The 16697-nt window shown below is 33.4% G+C and overlaps 1 protein-coding gene and 1 long non-coding RNA gene across 2 annotated transcripts in view; both read left to right on the top strand.

Annotated features, from left to right (window-relative positions):
• The window catches only part of MIPOL1 (mirror-image polydactyly 1), a 235613-nt gene that overhangs the window by 60115 nt on the left and 158801 nt on the right, over window positions 1-16697 (top strand). The window contains exon 6 of the mRNA XM_081829767.1: window positions 13600-13707. Within this exon, the coding sequence (XP_081685893.1) occupies window positions 13600-13707 (108 nt within the window). The remainder of the gene's footprint in view (window positions 1-13599; window positions 13708-16697) is intronic.
• LOC145723265 (uncharacterized) lies at window positions 3881-4666 on the top strand. Its single transcript, XR_014148189.1, has 2 exons — window positions 3881-4306; window positions 4444-4666. It is a non-coding gene; the product is annotated as an uncharacterized LOC145723265 (long non-coding RNA).

Here is a 16697-nt window from a genome sequence, read left to right as displayed (position 1 = left end):
CCAGAAGTGGAATTGCTACATCATATGGTAATTCTGTTTTTCCTTTTTTGAGGAACTGCAATCCTGTTATCCACAATGGCTGCACCATTTTATATTCTCATGAACGGTGCGCAAGGCTCTCAGTTTCTCCACATCCTCAGCAACACTTGTGTTCTGTTTTTCTTTCTTTTCTTTTCTTCTCTGCTCTTTTCTTTCTTTCTCTTTCTTTCTTTTTCTCTTTCCTTTCCTTTCTTTCCTCTTTCTTTTCTCTTTCTTTCTTTCTTTCTTTCTTTCTTTCTTTCTTTCTTTCTTTCTAATGGCCATCCTAATGGATGTGAGATAGTATCTTATTGTGGTTTTGCTTGGAATTTTTGTAATGATTACTGAAGGGAAACATCTCTACGTATGTTTATTGACCATTTGTCATCTTTGGAGAAATGTCTATTCATATTCTTTGCACATTTATTAATCAGATGTATTTTTTTGTTTTTGAATTATAGGAGTCATTGATATATTCTACATATTAACCTCTTATTAAATATATGATTTACTGATATTTTCATCTGGTCCATGAAGTGTCTTTTCAGTCTGTTGGTTGTGTTCTTTGATACACAAAAGTTTTTAGTTTTGATATAGTCCAATTTATCTATTTTGTCTTTTGTTACCTGTGCTTTTGGTGTCATATCCAGGAAATCATTGCCAAACCTAATGTCATGAAGCTTTTCCCTCATATTTTTGTCTAAGAGTTGTGTAATTTTAACTCTTACATTTATTTAGGTATTTGATCCATTTTGAGTTAATTTTTGTATATGGTATAAGGTAAGTGTTCAACTTCATTATTTTGCATGTGGATATCCAGTCTTCCCAATACCATTTCTTGAAAAAACTATCCTTTCCTCCACTGAATGGTCTTAACACCCTTATGAAAAATCATTTGATCATATATACAATGTATACTTATTCCTGGATTTTCTCTTCTATTCTGGTCTACATGTCTGCCTTTGTGCCAGTACCACACTCTTTGGATTATTGTAGCTTTGTATGAGTTTTGAAATCAGCATATGTAAAAACTTTATATGTTACATCTTATTGGTGAATTGACCCTTTTATCATTATAAAGTGCCCTTCCTTGTCGCAGTTTTTGACTTAAAGTCTATTTGCCTGATGTTGTTATAGCCACTACTGCTCTTTTTTGGCTCCTATTTGCATGGAATATCTTTTTCTATATCTTTAATTTAAGCCTTTGTATGTCCTTAGATGTAAAGTGAATCTCTCACAGACCACACATAGTTGTATCCTGTTCTGTTTTGTTTTATCCATTCTGCCAATGTATGTCCTTTGATTGAGGAATTTATTTCAGTTACATTTAAAGTAATTACTGATAGAGAAGGACATACTGTTGCTATTTTGTTCATTGTTCTCTAGATGACTTATAGTTTCTTCAACCTGCATTTCCTCCCTTATTGCCTCCTTTTGTTCTTAGTTGATATTTTTATAATGATTTGCTTTTATTCCCTTCTTATTTCCTTTTGTGTATAATTCTGTAGATATTTTCTTTGTAGTTTGCCATGGGGTTACATAAAATATCCTAAAAGTTTTAGCAATTTATTTTAAAATTGATGATAACCTCATTCACATAGAAATTATACTCTTTTACTGCCTCCCCACTTTATGTTGTCACAAATTACATTTTTATATATCATGTACTCATTAACATAGATTTATAATTATTTTTATGCTTTTGCCTTTAACTTCTGTAATAGAATAAAAAGTAGGTTTGTAAACCAAAATTACACTAATACTGATTTTTATACTTGTCCGTATATTTACTTTTACTAGAGAACTTTATAATTTCATTTGGCTTTTTATTTACAGTCTAGTGTCCTTTTATTTCTCTTGAAGGACTCCTTTTAGCATTTCTTGTTAGGGCAGGTTAATGTTAATAAACTCCCTTGGTTTTTGTTTATGTGAGAATGTCTTAACATTGTCCTCATTTTTGACAGACATTTTTGCCAGATATGGAATTATTACTTGACAGGGCATTGGGTTTTGTTTTGTTTTGTTTTTCCCATTCACCAGTTTAAATATATCATCCCACTGCTTTCTGGCCTGCAAGGTTTCTTCTGACTAATCTGCTAGTAATCTTATTAAGGATCCTTTGTACACGAAGAGTTCTTTTTCTCTTGATGCTTCCAAGATTCAATTTGTTTTTGACTTTCAGTGGCTTGATTACAGTATATCTTAGTGTGGGTCTTTCTAGATTTATCCTACTTGGAGTTTTTTGAATTTCTTGTATTTTTACATTCTATATTTTCTCAAATTTGGGAAGTTTTCAACCATTTTTCAAGTGAACTCTCTGCCCCCACTCTTTCCCTCTTCACTTTCTTTGAATCCCATAATGTTATATTAGTCCACTTGATAGGACCATAAATCCCTTAGGCTCTATTCACTTTTTTTTATTATTTTTTCTTTTTGCTCCTCAGACAATAATTTCAAATCAACTTTGTTTAGGTTCACTGGTTCTTTATTCTGTCTGTTTGAGTGTGCTGTTGAACCCTTTTAGTGAATTTTTCAATTCAGATAATGTGTTTTTTAGCTCCAGAATGTCTGAGTTGTTTCTTTTTTTTAGTAATTGTGCTAATTTGTTGGTATCCTCATTTTGTTCATATATTGCTGTCCTGATACTGTTTAGTTTTCTGTTCATGTTCTCCTCTATCTCATTGAGCATACTTAAGATAGTTATTTAGTCTTTGTCCAGTAAGTTTAAGGCCTGTGTTTCTTTAGGGTTGGTTTCTGAGGATTTATTTTGTTCCTTCAAATAGGCCATGATTCCTTGTTTCTTTGTATGCCTTCTGGTTTTTGTTGTTGAAAATTGAGCATTTGAATAAATATCCATGTCCCCCAGTCTTTGTGGACTGGCTCTGTACAGGAGGAGACTTTCACTAATCAGAGTGGTGTGATGGCTCAAGTTTTTCTTGGGCCTTTTGTGGAGAGGCACCAGTTCATTTAGTTGCTGCTGATCCTTAACTGGTTTCCAGAATTCCCACAAAGCTTTGGTTCATACATTGTTTATTTATTTATTTATTTATTTATTTATTTTTTTTTTAAAGGGAAATCTTTTTTTTTTTTTTTAAAGATTTTTATTTATTTATTTGAGAGAGAGAGAATGAGAGACAGAGAGCATGAGAGGGAGGAGGGTCAGAGGGAGAAGCAGACACCCCGCCGAGCAGGGAGGCCGATGCAGGACTCGATCCCGGGACTCCAGGATCATGACCTGAGCCGAAGGCAGCCGCTTAACCAACTGAGCCACCCAGGCGCCCCATACATTGTTTATTTTTGTTTCCATTGGAGAATTCAGGCCTGGAGCTTCTTAGTCAACCCTCTTGCAGAAGTCATGTCATTGTGGTTTTGATTTGCATTTCCCTAATAGCTAATGATGTCTTGTCTTTTCTTGTGTTTATTAGCCATTTTATATGTTCTTTAGAGAAATGTTTGTATTCTGATCCTTTGCCCATTGTTTAGTTATGTGTTTATTCTTTGTGTTATTGAGTTGTAAAGTTCTTTATGTATTATACATACAAGCTTTTTAACACATATATATCATTTGTAAAATTTTTTACCTTTTTTTTTTTAAGATTTTATTTATTTATTTGACAGAGAGAGACACAGCGAAAGAGGGAACACAAGCAGGGGGAGTGGGAGAGGGAGAAGCAGGCTTCCCGTGGAGTAGGGAGCCCAACGTGGGGCTCGATCCCAGCACCCTGGGATCATGACCTGAGCCAAAAGTAGACGCTTAATGACTGAGCCACCCAGGTGCCCCAATTTTTCTCTTTCTTAATGATATATGGGGCAAAAAGTTTTTTATTGTGATGAAGTCCATTTTATATTTTTTATTTAATGTCACTTGAAGGCTTAGAAGGTTATGCTTAACACAGTTTCAACTAAGTTTTTTTATCTTAAGATAAATTTTTACTCTAAGATGTTTTCTCCTAAGATTTTTATAGTTTTGGCTTTTACATTTAGTTCTGTGATCAATTTTAAGTTAATTTTTCTATATGTCTTAAGAAAGTTGTCTAACTTCATTTTTTTGCTTGTGGCACTTGATTGATTTTAGACCAGGACATCAGGTCAGTCCAGTGAGGAGAGGTAAGTCAGCAAATAGTGGTGCAGCAGCTGGGTATCAGTAGGGAGTAAAAAGGACTCTTCCTTCATGCTGTAATCAAAAATAAAGTCATGGTGGATTGTAGACCCAAACAAGAAAGCTAAAATTTGAGAGATATTGTTAGAAACTTGAGGAAAAATATCTTTATTACATTGGGATAGCCAGGCATTTTATTTTATTTTATTTTATTTTTTTTAAAGATTTTATTTATTTGACAGAGAGAGACACAGCGAGAGAGGGAACACAAGCAGGGGGAGTGGGAGAGGGAGAAGCAGGCTCCCCGCAGAGCAGGGAGTAGCCAGGCATTTTAAAAAGGACAGAAAGAGCTCTAACCATAATGAAAAAATTTGATAAATCTGCCTTTAATAAAATTAAAAATTAATACTCCTCAAAGGCAAACTTTTAAGAAAATGAAAAGGTAAACCATAGCCTGGGAGAAAATATTTTCAATTCATGTATCTGACAGAGGACTTATATTAAATGTATTTAAATAATTCCCACAAATAGATAATAAGAAGATAAACACCCCCCCCTCAAAAATGGGCAGAAGACCGGAAGAGAAACTTCACAAATGTCCAGTGAACACATGAAAATATTATAATTTGTAAATAGGAAAACACAAATTTAAATGTGATACTACATCACATGCACTGTGACATCTGAAATTAAAAAACTGACAACAAATATTGGTGAGGATGTCAGCAACCAAAATTCTGATCCACTGCTAATGTAAGATGGTACTACCTGTTTTGAAAACTGCTTGGCAGTTTCTTGTACAGTGAAACAATATCCACTCTGTGACATAGCAATTCCATTTCTAGATGTTTACCCAAGGAAAATGAAAACAAATGTACATTGTAAGACTTTTAGAGGAATGTTTATAGGAGCTCATTCATAATATCCAAATACTGAAAACAACTCAAGTTCCAGTCATTAACAGGAAAATAGATTATGGTATATTCATAAATGGAATACTGTTTTGCATGAAAAGAATGAACTATTTATGCACACAAACAGATGAATTTCCAATATATAGTTGATTGAAATAAGTTAGACAAAAGGTTACAGACTTAAAAGTTCCATTGTTTTTTTTTGTTTTTTTGGTTTTTTGTTTTAAAGATTTTTTATTTATTTATTCATGAGAGAGAGAGGCAGAGGGAGAAGCAGGCTCCCCGCAGAGCAGGGAGCCCGATGTGGGACTCGATCCCAGGACCCTGGGATCATGACCTGAGCCGAAGGCAGACGCTTAACCATCTGAGCCACCCAGGCGCCCAGTTCCATTGTTTTTTATGAAGTTAAAGAATAGGTGAAATAATTCATGGTATTTCAAATCAAACAATGTTAGTTTATGGCTCTTAATGCAGATTAGCTGAAAGAGGGTAGTTGTCTAGATTTAAAAATTTGTCAAAAACTAAATGAAGTATACACTCGAAATCTGTGCATTTCACTCCATATAAATTTCACCTAAAATAAAACCCCTACAATGGTTTGGCTTATGAGGTATGGTAAAAGTCTTCCATTTGCTTTGATACATTTTTTTTTCTCTACTTCTATGTCTTCTTTCCTCTGGTTTTTGGGCCCTCTTTTACTATCTACAATCTGGGTGTCTTACTACTATTCTTTCCTTATTATGGCCCTTCTTGCATTACCGTACTGCTGCTGTATCCCAAACTTTTAAAGGTGTTGACTTCATGCTTCTTAATTGGGAGTTAATTGAAAGGCATATCATTAAATAGTCATTGTTTACATTTATAATTTTTCATCTTAGGAAACATAAATAATGCTATTTTTTGTGTCTCTGTATTTTGGAAATTAGTTATTTTTATTCTCATATACTTTTTTCAGATTTTTTTTTTAAAGATTTTATTTATTTATTTGAGAGAGAGACTGAGATAGAGCGAGCATGATGGGGGGAGGGCCAGAGGGAGAAGCAGACTCCCTGCTGAGCAGGGAGCCCGATGTGGGACTCGATCCCAGGATTCCAGGATCATGACCTGAGCCAAAGGCAGTCGCTTAACCAACTGAGCCACCCAGGCACCCTTTTTCAGATATTTTTATACTGTATTTATACTTGCAGGTATATCAATTGACTAAATATTGTTTAGTGCATATGCCTTTAATTTTAAAAGGAAATTAATATGAAAAAATAAGATCTCTTTAAATGAAATTCACATTATTTACTTAATAAATATGCATTAGATAGCTTCAGTGAACCAGGTGCTAGGTTTGCCCTGGGATCATAAGTGGATGTGAGGGACAGTGCCAAGCAGATGGAGAATTTAGCATGTCCAAATTACAGCAAAGTGTGCAGTTGGGGAGGAATGAGAAAGTATGAAATGGGTCTGGGTCATGAAATGCTGCTGTTATTTTCCAAAACGTGGTTTTATTTCTGGAAACAAAGGGAGAGCCAATAAAGGATACCAAGATAGGGTAGGTAGGAGTTAGTGTGATCAATCAGAGATGTATTCTAGAAATAGCTCTCTGAAATATTTATTAGCTCTGAGATGCAACCTGAAAACACATGCACTCATTGGGTATGAATGAACTGTGTTAAAAGATAATGATTCTATGTACTAGCTAGTCCATATTCCATTCTGATCTATGTTGAATATTTTCTTATGTCAGATCTATGTACTACCTTAGAAATTATCTGTATCTCTAATTGTTCAGAGTTCAAATTTTAAAATGTCATCATTGTTAACTTTTCCTGTAGTCCTCTTTCCATTCCTTTTGCTATTGGACATATGTGTGCACTCTATACATTTTTGTGATAAACTGAATTACATTGCATGAAATTGAATCCTTATTAGTTCCATGACTTTGAAGAAGTTATTAATACTCTCTGCTTCTACTTAATTGTATCCTATTATTACAATATCTAACTCATAGGTCCACATGAAGATTTGCTGATTAACACAATGTAAAGTGCTTAGAACAGGGCCTGGCACATACTAATTTTCACTAAGAGTTGATTGACTATCATTAGTATATGTGTATTAACCTTTATTCTGATATAGAGATGCAAACCATGATTTTTTCAAATGAATAGCTTTTTAAACTCATATAATAAACAGTATTACAAAAATGATATTTTAGTAATAGCATGCTAAATAAATACCTATATGCATGTTGATACCTTTGAAAATAATTGTCATGTTTACTAATCCTTTTACTTTGTGATTTAAAATGTTTCTTTAATCTTTTTTTGAATAATTCAGTAGTTTAAAATGAGTATGGAGGCTCCTGGGTGTCTCAGTGGGTTGTGTCTGACTCTTGATTTTAGCTCAGGTCTCAATCTCAGGGTAGTGAGTTCAGGCCCCGTGTTGGGCTCCACGCTGGGTGTGGAGCTTACTTAAAAAAAATGAGTATAAATTACTGTATTCGTTATTAAATCCCTAGTTATTTACTTTCTTATGGTGTTTTTAAAATGTATATATATAATTAAGTTATATGTGTGTGTGTATAAATCTGTAGAAACATGTCATTGCCTGGCATGTTGCCTGGTGGGTGCCAGTATATTGTCTAGTGGGTGCTCAATGAATATTTACTGAATAACTATGTTTTCTATATGTTTTATATGTGTGTGTATATACACACATCAGCTACAGTACATGTGGTTTTAGAGACTTGTTCACATAATTATTGTTTTTCTTTTTTAATCTTTGGTATTTTTAGACCTCTGAGTATTGTATAAATATTCATTTAAACCAAGTTATTGGTATTTTTCCAGGGCTTTGAAGAAACAAGTTACCCTTTGAATTTGAAAACTCTTTATTCCAAGTTATTGCAATGTGAGAAAAGCATTCTAGTTATTGTTTTTTATTCTAAAATGAAGTGATTTTTAAAGATTCTTCTAAATGAAAAAGAATAAAAACTTATTTATATAATCCTAAGTGCTTCCAAACATCTGCAGTTCAAAGTACATAATTCACATTGACACCAGAGTGTAGTTTCTGTTTTGACTGGAAGAGTCTGGTATTATTTTTTGTCTGCAAAGGAAAGAATTGTATAGCATCCAAGGGGGAAGAGATTTGATTGTATGCAATCAAAATGATCAGTAACTGAAAACAGATTGCACAGGAGGACAAATGGCAGCTGTTAAAAACTTATATAAGAGAACTTTTTGTTAAAAACTTGTCATGGTAATCTTTCAGAAAGTACACATAATACATTATATGTTAAAAAAAAGAAAAGAAGAAGTTAGTAGGAAGGGAAAAATGAAGGGGGAGAAGTTGGAGGGGGAGACGAACCATGGGAGACTATGGACTCTGAGAAACAAACTGAGGGTTCTAGAGGGGAGGAGGGTGGAGGGATGGTTAGCCTGGTGATGGGTATTAAAGAGGGCACGTACGGCATGGAGCACTGGGTGTTATATGCAAACAATGAATCATGGAACACTACATCAAGAACTAATGATATAATTTATGGTGATTAACATAACAATAAAAAGATACCTTACAAATAAAAAAAGTACACATAAACTAAAACAATCATAACAATGTATTGTCTGCTCGGTATAATTCTTCAGAGTTTACAATAAGAAGTAAGAGGAAAATACTGCTGAAAACAGATCTTGTATTAAATATGGGCCAAATTCAGTTTATAAAAATTTGCCATCAATTTTTATGTTTTATATGTTTAGTTCATTCACATTATAGAATTAGTTTGGCTTGTTTATAGAGAAAAATTTAATCCTTCTTATCAGTGAACTTAGAAACCATAGAATCTCTGAGCCCTTGAGATATTTGTACCCTGCTACAACTGTCCAGCTTTTTTAATTTATATCTCCCACTCATTTATTCCTTCTCACATTATTTTGAAGGAAATTTGCCAGACATAATATCCTTTTTATCTATAAATTTTATTGTCTTTCTAGAAGATATCAACTGTTGCTTAAAACATAATCTCATTATCACAACAAAAATATTAACAAATAAAAAACATTGTGAAACATGACTACTTTTCGAATTCCAGTGATCTCATAAATATTGTAACTTTCCTCTTTATTTTGAATCTATACTTAAGAATTACACATTGCAGGGGCGCCTGGGTGGCTGAGTTGGTTAAGCGACTGCCTTCGGCTCAGGTCATGATCCTGGAGTCCCTGGATCGAGTCCCGCATCGGGCTCCCTGCTCAGCAGGGAGTCTGCTTCTCCCTCTGACCCTCCCCCCTCTCATGTGCTCTCTCTCATTCTCTCTCTCTCAAATAAAAAAAAAAAAAAATCTTTAAAAAAAAAAAAAGAATTACACATTGCAGATGATTGAATTGACTCTTAACATTATTTTTAATTTATAGATTCCCCTTCTATCTCTTTTTATCCATTAAATTTTTAAATTTTATTTAATTTTTTAGGTAGGCTACTCGCCCAGTGTGGAGCCCAACGTGGGGCTTGAACTCACAATCCTGAGATCAAGACCTGTACACTTAACTGACTGAGCCACCCTGATGCCCCCTTGGAATTTATTTTTTAAACAAAATGAGTAATTTTTCTTGTAGAGTTACCTTGTTCATTCATTGCATCTCTTTAGTGTCATTTAATATGTTCCTCTCTATTCTATTCATATGGCAGTTTGATCTATAGGCTTGATCAGATTTAGATTAATTTTTATTACCAAGACTGCAGGTGGTTTTGTGTTTTATCTGGGAATGCATGTTGGTTTGTGAAAGAACTATGTTACTAGCAGTTCAGTACTATATTAATGATCTCAGTATAGTAATGATTTCAAAATTGTGATATTCTAACATTCCCTTTTTTTTATTAGCTTGAATATTTCTGTAGTGATTTTCTTATCTATTGTTTGATTACCTAGTGGTAAACTTTATATAAGAAAGGGTAGATGAATTCTTGGCTTACTAGTATTCCCCAATAGTAATAGAATTAGTTTTTTAAGAATTTTATTGTCATTATAAACTCAATAATTTAAACATATAGTGTGTGTTACAATATATTTCAGTTACTATCCTTATTTGATCATATTCTTTTCTCTTTAGCTTGTGGGGGACTTTTCAAGTTGTCTCCTGAGTCCTTTCTGAGTCTCTTTGATAGTTCCTCAGTACTGATAGTTAATACAAAACTTCTGCTAAGCACACGTGTTATTGGATCGTATTGTACATTTCTTGTCCCAGAGCTGGAGTCAGCCATATATCCACGGAGTCCTATATTTTTAGTAAGAAATGGTACTTGGACCCACAGGGTAGGTGCTGGGAGTACTCATTGCTACTGGGTTTCCTGTTATTTCTACCAAATTTCAATGGGCAAAACTAGGAAATATATAAACTCACATTTTTTTAAAGATAAAACTCTTTGTATCCTTGTACTGACACTTCCAATGCAAATTCTGAACTAAAGGGTTTTTTATTTAACCTATTTTATCTTTCGTCTTTATCTTTAGTCTCATATGATGAGAATTCTAGTTCACAGGGACTCTAACAGTATACAGATAGCATTTACCTAAGTTCAATTTGAGTATTAAAAAAATTTTTAAGGGGCGCCTGGGTGGCTCAGTTGGTTAAGCGTCCAGCTCTTGATTTTGGCTCAGGTCATGATCTCAGGGATCATGGGGATCACTCCACATCCTGGCTCTTCGCTCAGCAGGGAGTCTGCTTGTCTCCCTCTTCTTTCATCCCTCCCCCAACTCAAGTGCGCGTGTGTGCTCTCTCTCTCTCTGTAAAATAAAATAAATAAATCTTTAAAAAGATAAAAATAAAAAAATTTAAATATAAAAATGTAAGAAACCTAGGTTTCAATTTATTCAGTAGAACTTTTAACGATATTAATATTTGGCAGAATATGATTAGGGAAGATATTGTGTTACTTTTAATGGTGTTACTTCAAAATGAAACTCTAAAACCATAGAACAAATTACATTATTCTTGATTTAGGGACATACATTTTCTCTGGCATTTGTCTTGTTTCTTTCCATTCATGAAAGTAGGAAGGATCACTAAACACTTGAAAGTATAGCCCTTTAGGACACTTACTAGTTTGAGTGGTCCCTGAGCCTTATTTTCTATCCCTCTTGTACTTCATGGCCATGAAAACTGAGCCCAAGTATGCAATGTGGATAAATGCTCTCGGGTTCAAAAATAGCTTTATTGTTCTTAAACCATACTTCTCTGTTTGGCTATAGTATTTTGTATTTTGTGGATCATGTAGGTAGGAAAGAAGTCTCTATCCTTGGGTTATTTCTAATTTACTTAGAAACACAAAAAATAGGTGGTCAGACAACTTGTGACTGTGATTTCTCACTTTCTCCAGATAGACCCTTGATGTTTCTACCTTTTCTCCTGTATTCTTCCTCTTTCAGCTTATAAAATCATGTTCCCCAAATAAGCCCAACTCAGATGTCATCTGCTCTGTGAGACATTCTTTTATCCCATAACCAAATTATCTACCCCACCTTTGTAACATCCTAGGTCATGTTTAGTCATTCCATTTAAGTACTTAATATGTAGTAATTTTGTATTAAAATTAATTGAAAATGTAGAGGATAATAAAGAATACTTCTACTAGATTGTGATGCTCACTGCTATGTCTTACTCATTTTCATGCCTCATGATTTGTGTCTTCACAAAACATTTGTATTTTGGTTGCATTTGTGACCAAATACTTGAATTGTTACAAGCTAAAAAGGGACAGCTATAGAGTTTAATGTTTAATCATGTGTCCCTTCCAAATAAAGGCCAGATGATGTCATGTCAGAAAGGTTTCAGTCAAATAATTTTTAAAAATGTGATAAGTGAATTAAGTTATCACACAGCACATGTTGTAATAGACATGGCAACCTGAAATGATCTGCCACTGTATCAGTCAGTACTGTATTATATTTACAGAACTTAATTTCAGCAAAACTTTATCTGCTAAGTTAAATTAATATTTTAAAGTCTTGATTTTGTGATTATTATTTTACTTCATTTATAAATGTATTTTGGTTTTATAATTACATATGCAGGAGGCATGTATACTCAGTGTTATATTTGTAAAACATCATTATATAAGTCAATATCACCAGTTTGGTAAAACTTTTTCTTTTAAGTGGATTTGTATCTTACTCAAGCAGGAGAAATACTGATACAGGCTAAAGAATATTATACAGGTCAGAGGCAAAAGAAATCAATGTCAGATGCCAATTTAGATTATGACTGTATCTGGAATGTATCATAATAATGATTTTTAGGGCGCCTGGGTGGCTCAGATGGTTAAGCGTCTGCCTTCGGCTCAGGTCATGATCTCAGGGTCCTGGGATCGAGTCCCGCATCGGGCTCCCTGCTCCTTGGGAGCCTGCTTCTCCCTCTGCCTTTCTCTCTCACTCTGTCTCTCATGAATAAAAAAAAATAATAATAATAATGATTTTTAATTCATTAGGGCAACTAGTCTTTTGTCAAATAATCTAGAATTAATTTTGTCTAGGTCTTGAATCAGTATGTGTATTTATTTATTGGTTGTTACTTAAATATGCTAATTTTTTAGGTTTATTTATTTTTTTTAATAATCTCTACATCCAACACAGGACTCAAACTCATGACCCCAAGATCAAGAGTTGCATGCTCTCAATATTCTAATTTAAGGAGTAATTTTTAACTTTTTCCTGGAAGATGGGTTTAGTACTGTATTCCTTTAGCTAATCCCCCAGATATCTTCATATGGTCCTGAATGACAACACATCACTTTATATCCTGTACAATTATTGTGTAAAATGTTTGATATATTTATATGAAGATTTTGTATTCAAATGGAATGGTACTTCAGTTACTTTTTTCAAAATAGATGCCTATTTATGCTTTTATTTATAATTTATTTTTTTAAATTTTCATATATTCCCAGTAGGTCAGAATATCATTTCATATGTTTGTTATCACTTGTTTTACTTAAAAATAAGGTTTAGTCAAAAAAGAAATTAAAAACACTTGTTTCCTTAGTTGTTTCCAAACCATGTAGCACTCTATAGTTATTACTTTTTTCCTTACACAATTGTTTCTTTAGATGTTTCTAAAAATCTAAAAAACCTCTTACTGTATATTTTATGACAATTGTTATTTTTAAAAACTTAATAAAATTTCATCACAGAATATCGTATTGTGGTTTACATAAGAACCCCGTTTGATTTTTAGAAGCATGCTTTTATTCAGCCGAAAGATACATAATAAAAACTGTTCGATCAGTGAAGAAAACATTTTTCAATGTAGTTTGACCTTAATTTTATGAAAAAATAAGTTATTTTTCTAATTTTATGGTAATATTTAGATTAATAAAAGTCAAACAACTGCAATTGAATTGCCAGACTACTATAAACATATGTTCATATTCATCATTACTTTTAACTTACTATTCTTGTTGCAAAAGATACCTTGTCTTTTAGAGAATGCAGTGGTATTATTTACATTAATTCATGTGGCTTGTTTGGGGGAAAAAAATGCTATAACTCCTTTACTTAATGGGATTCTTCCCCTGTGGCAGTGCAAACGGCTAGAGCAGGAGCTTCATCATCTGAAAGAGCAGAACCAGACTTCAGCAAACAACATGAGACATCTGACTGCTGAAAACAATCAAGAACGTGCTCTGAAGGTAAATCTCCATTCCTTCTTACAGGCAAATTAAGGTTGTAAGCCCTTGGTGCCAGCTTTCTGTGCTGCAGATATCAGTTGTGTACATTTAAGCAGAAGTGAGCTGTGGTGTTTGCCGACAACCCCTTCTTTAAACACAGATACAGCACCCTTCTGTTATGGTATTATTTTATTTCGTGTATGTGTACATGAAAACAACGTATTTTCTGAATTTTGCGTGGTGGTATATTAATACTTTGGGTATGTGTTCATTCTGTTTCTGATTTTATGGTATACTGTTATCTTTTGTAGTTAGTAAAAAGTGGCACACTAAAAGGGAAAAAAATTAAACCATGAGCCTTTTCGTCACATCAATATTTATTACACTAATCTTGTGGTATTATTAACCCACAGAACTGGCACTCCCTGAAGGGTATGTGAATATGTTTGTGAATTGAAATAGTTCTTAAAATGTTACTTATTACAAGAAAAGAGAGAAAATATAGTCTACCAGAACTTGAAACAAGTGAAGTGTATGTTTCATGACAAGAAGTTCTTTTTCATTGTAATAGAGATCCAATAATCACGAAAAAGGACATCACTTTGATTCTACTACTTACATATTTTTTCTTATGGTACTTAGGACTTTCCATTCTCCTTCTTTGTCTTTGTCTCAATTCCTAGCATAGCACCTGTGACATAGTACTAGTTCCTGCCCTCAAGGTGCTTACTTTCTCATTAACTGGTTAAAAATAAAAAGAAAACCATATCCCCAGGAAACAGAAAAGATTCATCATTATTGTGATTGTGTAGTAAGAAAAAGTGTGCTATCAAGAATATTGTATTGTACTTTGTTGTCTTAAATTCATTTTTGCTACAAATTACAGGAGAATATTATGGCATTAGCAGTGTAACTCACTAAACCAGAATTATCTACCAAAATTGAGAAAAATGGTGACATTTTGAAGTGGAAAATGTTTCATCTATCCAAAAAGTGTGAAGTTTGGTTGAAGTCAGATTTTTCTACAAATGTGTTGAGCTTCATTTTGAAATTTTCAGAGAGTAGTTAGGAATTTGTGATAACTTTGTTGTCATTGTTTAATGCACGTTCTCTTCTTTTCTCTCAAATTTATAGACTAGAACAATAAATTGGAAAGAAAAGAAATGTAGATTCTCGATCACTTTTTAATTACCCCTCCTTGGGGTAACTTGCCATATGATTAAAATTTAGTATAATAATTTTTTCAAATGTATACTTGCAAATCGATAGTAACTTTGTTTTAAAGGCAGTTTCCATTATATATGCCAATTTATTATCAGCATCAGGGGACAGATTTCATGTGCTATATGTGACATGGCTATTTCCATATAAAACAGACCTAGAATTAAATTCTAGTTTGTTAAGTACATAATAATACCACAGTCCTTATTCTGGCTTTCTTTGTTGTCTGTTTGTGTTAAACTGAATTAAATGGCACCTGCTATTTATGGAGAGAAAGAAATGCACATTTCTAAGAGGTTATTAAAATTAGAAGGTTACATGTAGACCAAAAAAACCAGGAAGTTCAAAACCAAACAAAACAAAATCCCTATAAAATAGAAATCTCTATAAACTATAGACTATATAAAACAATATATAAACAAAGCTACATTTTTACTCCTGACAAATATACTATGTTAAAATCTTTTCTAGTTTCTCACCTTTTTCTGCATAAGTGTCAGATTTTTCTGTTGTCTTTTAATCCTTCATAACTTCATCCATTCACTAACCAACTTAACTTTTTTGTAGAGTAAGGATGGGAGGGAGAATTTTTAAAAACTCATCAATTTAGTCTTTTTAAAGCTCCAGTGTTCATTTTCACTCTTTTAAAAATGTCTGTCTTGTATAAGACTGGCTTCAAATCACTTTTTAGTTGACATGACAAATGTACATGACATATCTACCATTGTAGTATCATACATGCTATCCTTTCTCATGAGAAACCTTAAATTTATTATATATTTATATCTGCTTTATTCTGAATCATTTTTTAAAAATTATTCTTACCATGGGCACCTGGGTGGCTCAGTTGGTTAAGCGACTGCCTTTGGCTCAGGTCATGATCCCGGAATCCTGGGATCGAGTCCCACATCGGGCTCCCGGCTCAGCGGAGAGCCTGCTTCTCCTTCTGACCCTATCCCCTCTCATGCTGTTTCTCTCTCTCTCTCTCTCTCTCAAATAAATAAATAAATAAAATTAAAAAAAAATTATTCTTACCTTCCAGGGATGATGTTCTTTCTTTATTTGGTGTTTTGGTTACTGCACACTGTGTCTTCAAGTTGCCGTATAAGTTATGAGTAATAAGTATATTACCAAGCTATCTAATGAATCAGCTTTTCATCTCCTTTCTCAGCAGTATGCCTGTCTTTTACAGTGCACCTACAAGTATCATTTTTTTGTTAACTCATTCAATATTTAGTTAGTATCTAAATAAGCTTTAGGAAGAAATTTTAAAAAGAGTCAATGTCTCTAGGAACTTTCGGTCAGTCAATAATACTTCTAGTATTTTATCATAAATAGTACTATTATTGATAATGAGTAAAAAGTAAATTTGACTAGGATAAGAGCTGAAAAATTAATGCTTTATTTAATTGTGTAATGTTGAAATTCATAAAGGAAACAGTACTAGAGATATGTTTGGGAAAAATCCAAGTTAATGATCATACATTGTATAGAACTTTCCAATTAATTATGGCAAATACATGATTATCATACAAGGAAATACTTTTTAATATTACAGTGCTATTCAAATAATAAGTCTTTGTTTATTCTTTTTTTTTTTTTTAAGATTTTATTTATTTATTTGACAGAGAAAGACACAGCGAGAGAGGGAACACAAACGGGGAGTGGGAGAGGGAGAAGCAGACTCCCCGCCGAGCAGGGAGCCCGATGCGGGACTCGATCCCGGGACTCCAGGATCATGACCTGAGCCGAAGGCAGTCGCTTAACCAACTGAGCCACCCAGGCGCCCA

The sequence above is a fragment of the Leptonychotes weddellii genome, chromosome 9 (genome assembly GCF_054177405.1).
Source record: "Leptonychotes weddellii isolate Sample4059 chromosome 9, ASM5417740v2, whole genome shotgun sequence".
Lineage (NCBI taxonomy): Eukaryota > Metazoa > Chordata > Mammalia > Carnivora > Phocidae > Leptonychotes > Leptonychotes weddellii.
Note: the sequence above shows the minus strand (reverse complement) of the source record. Positions and strands in the feature narration are given on the sequence as shown.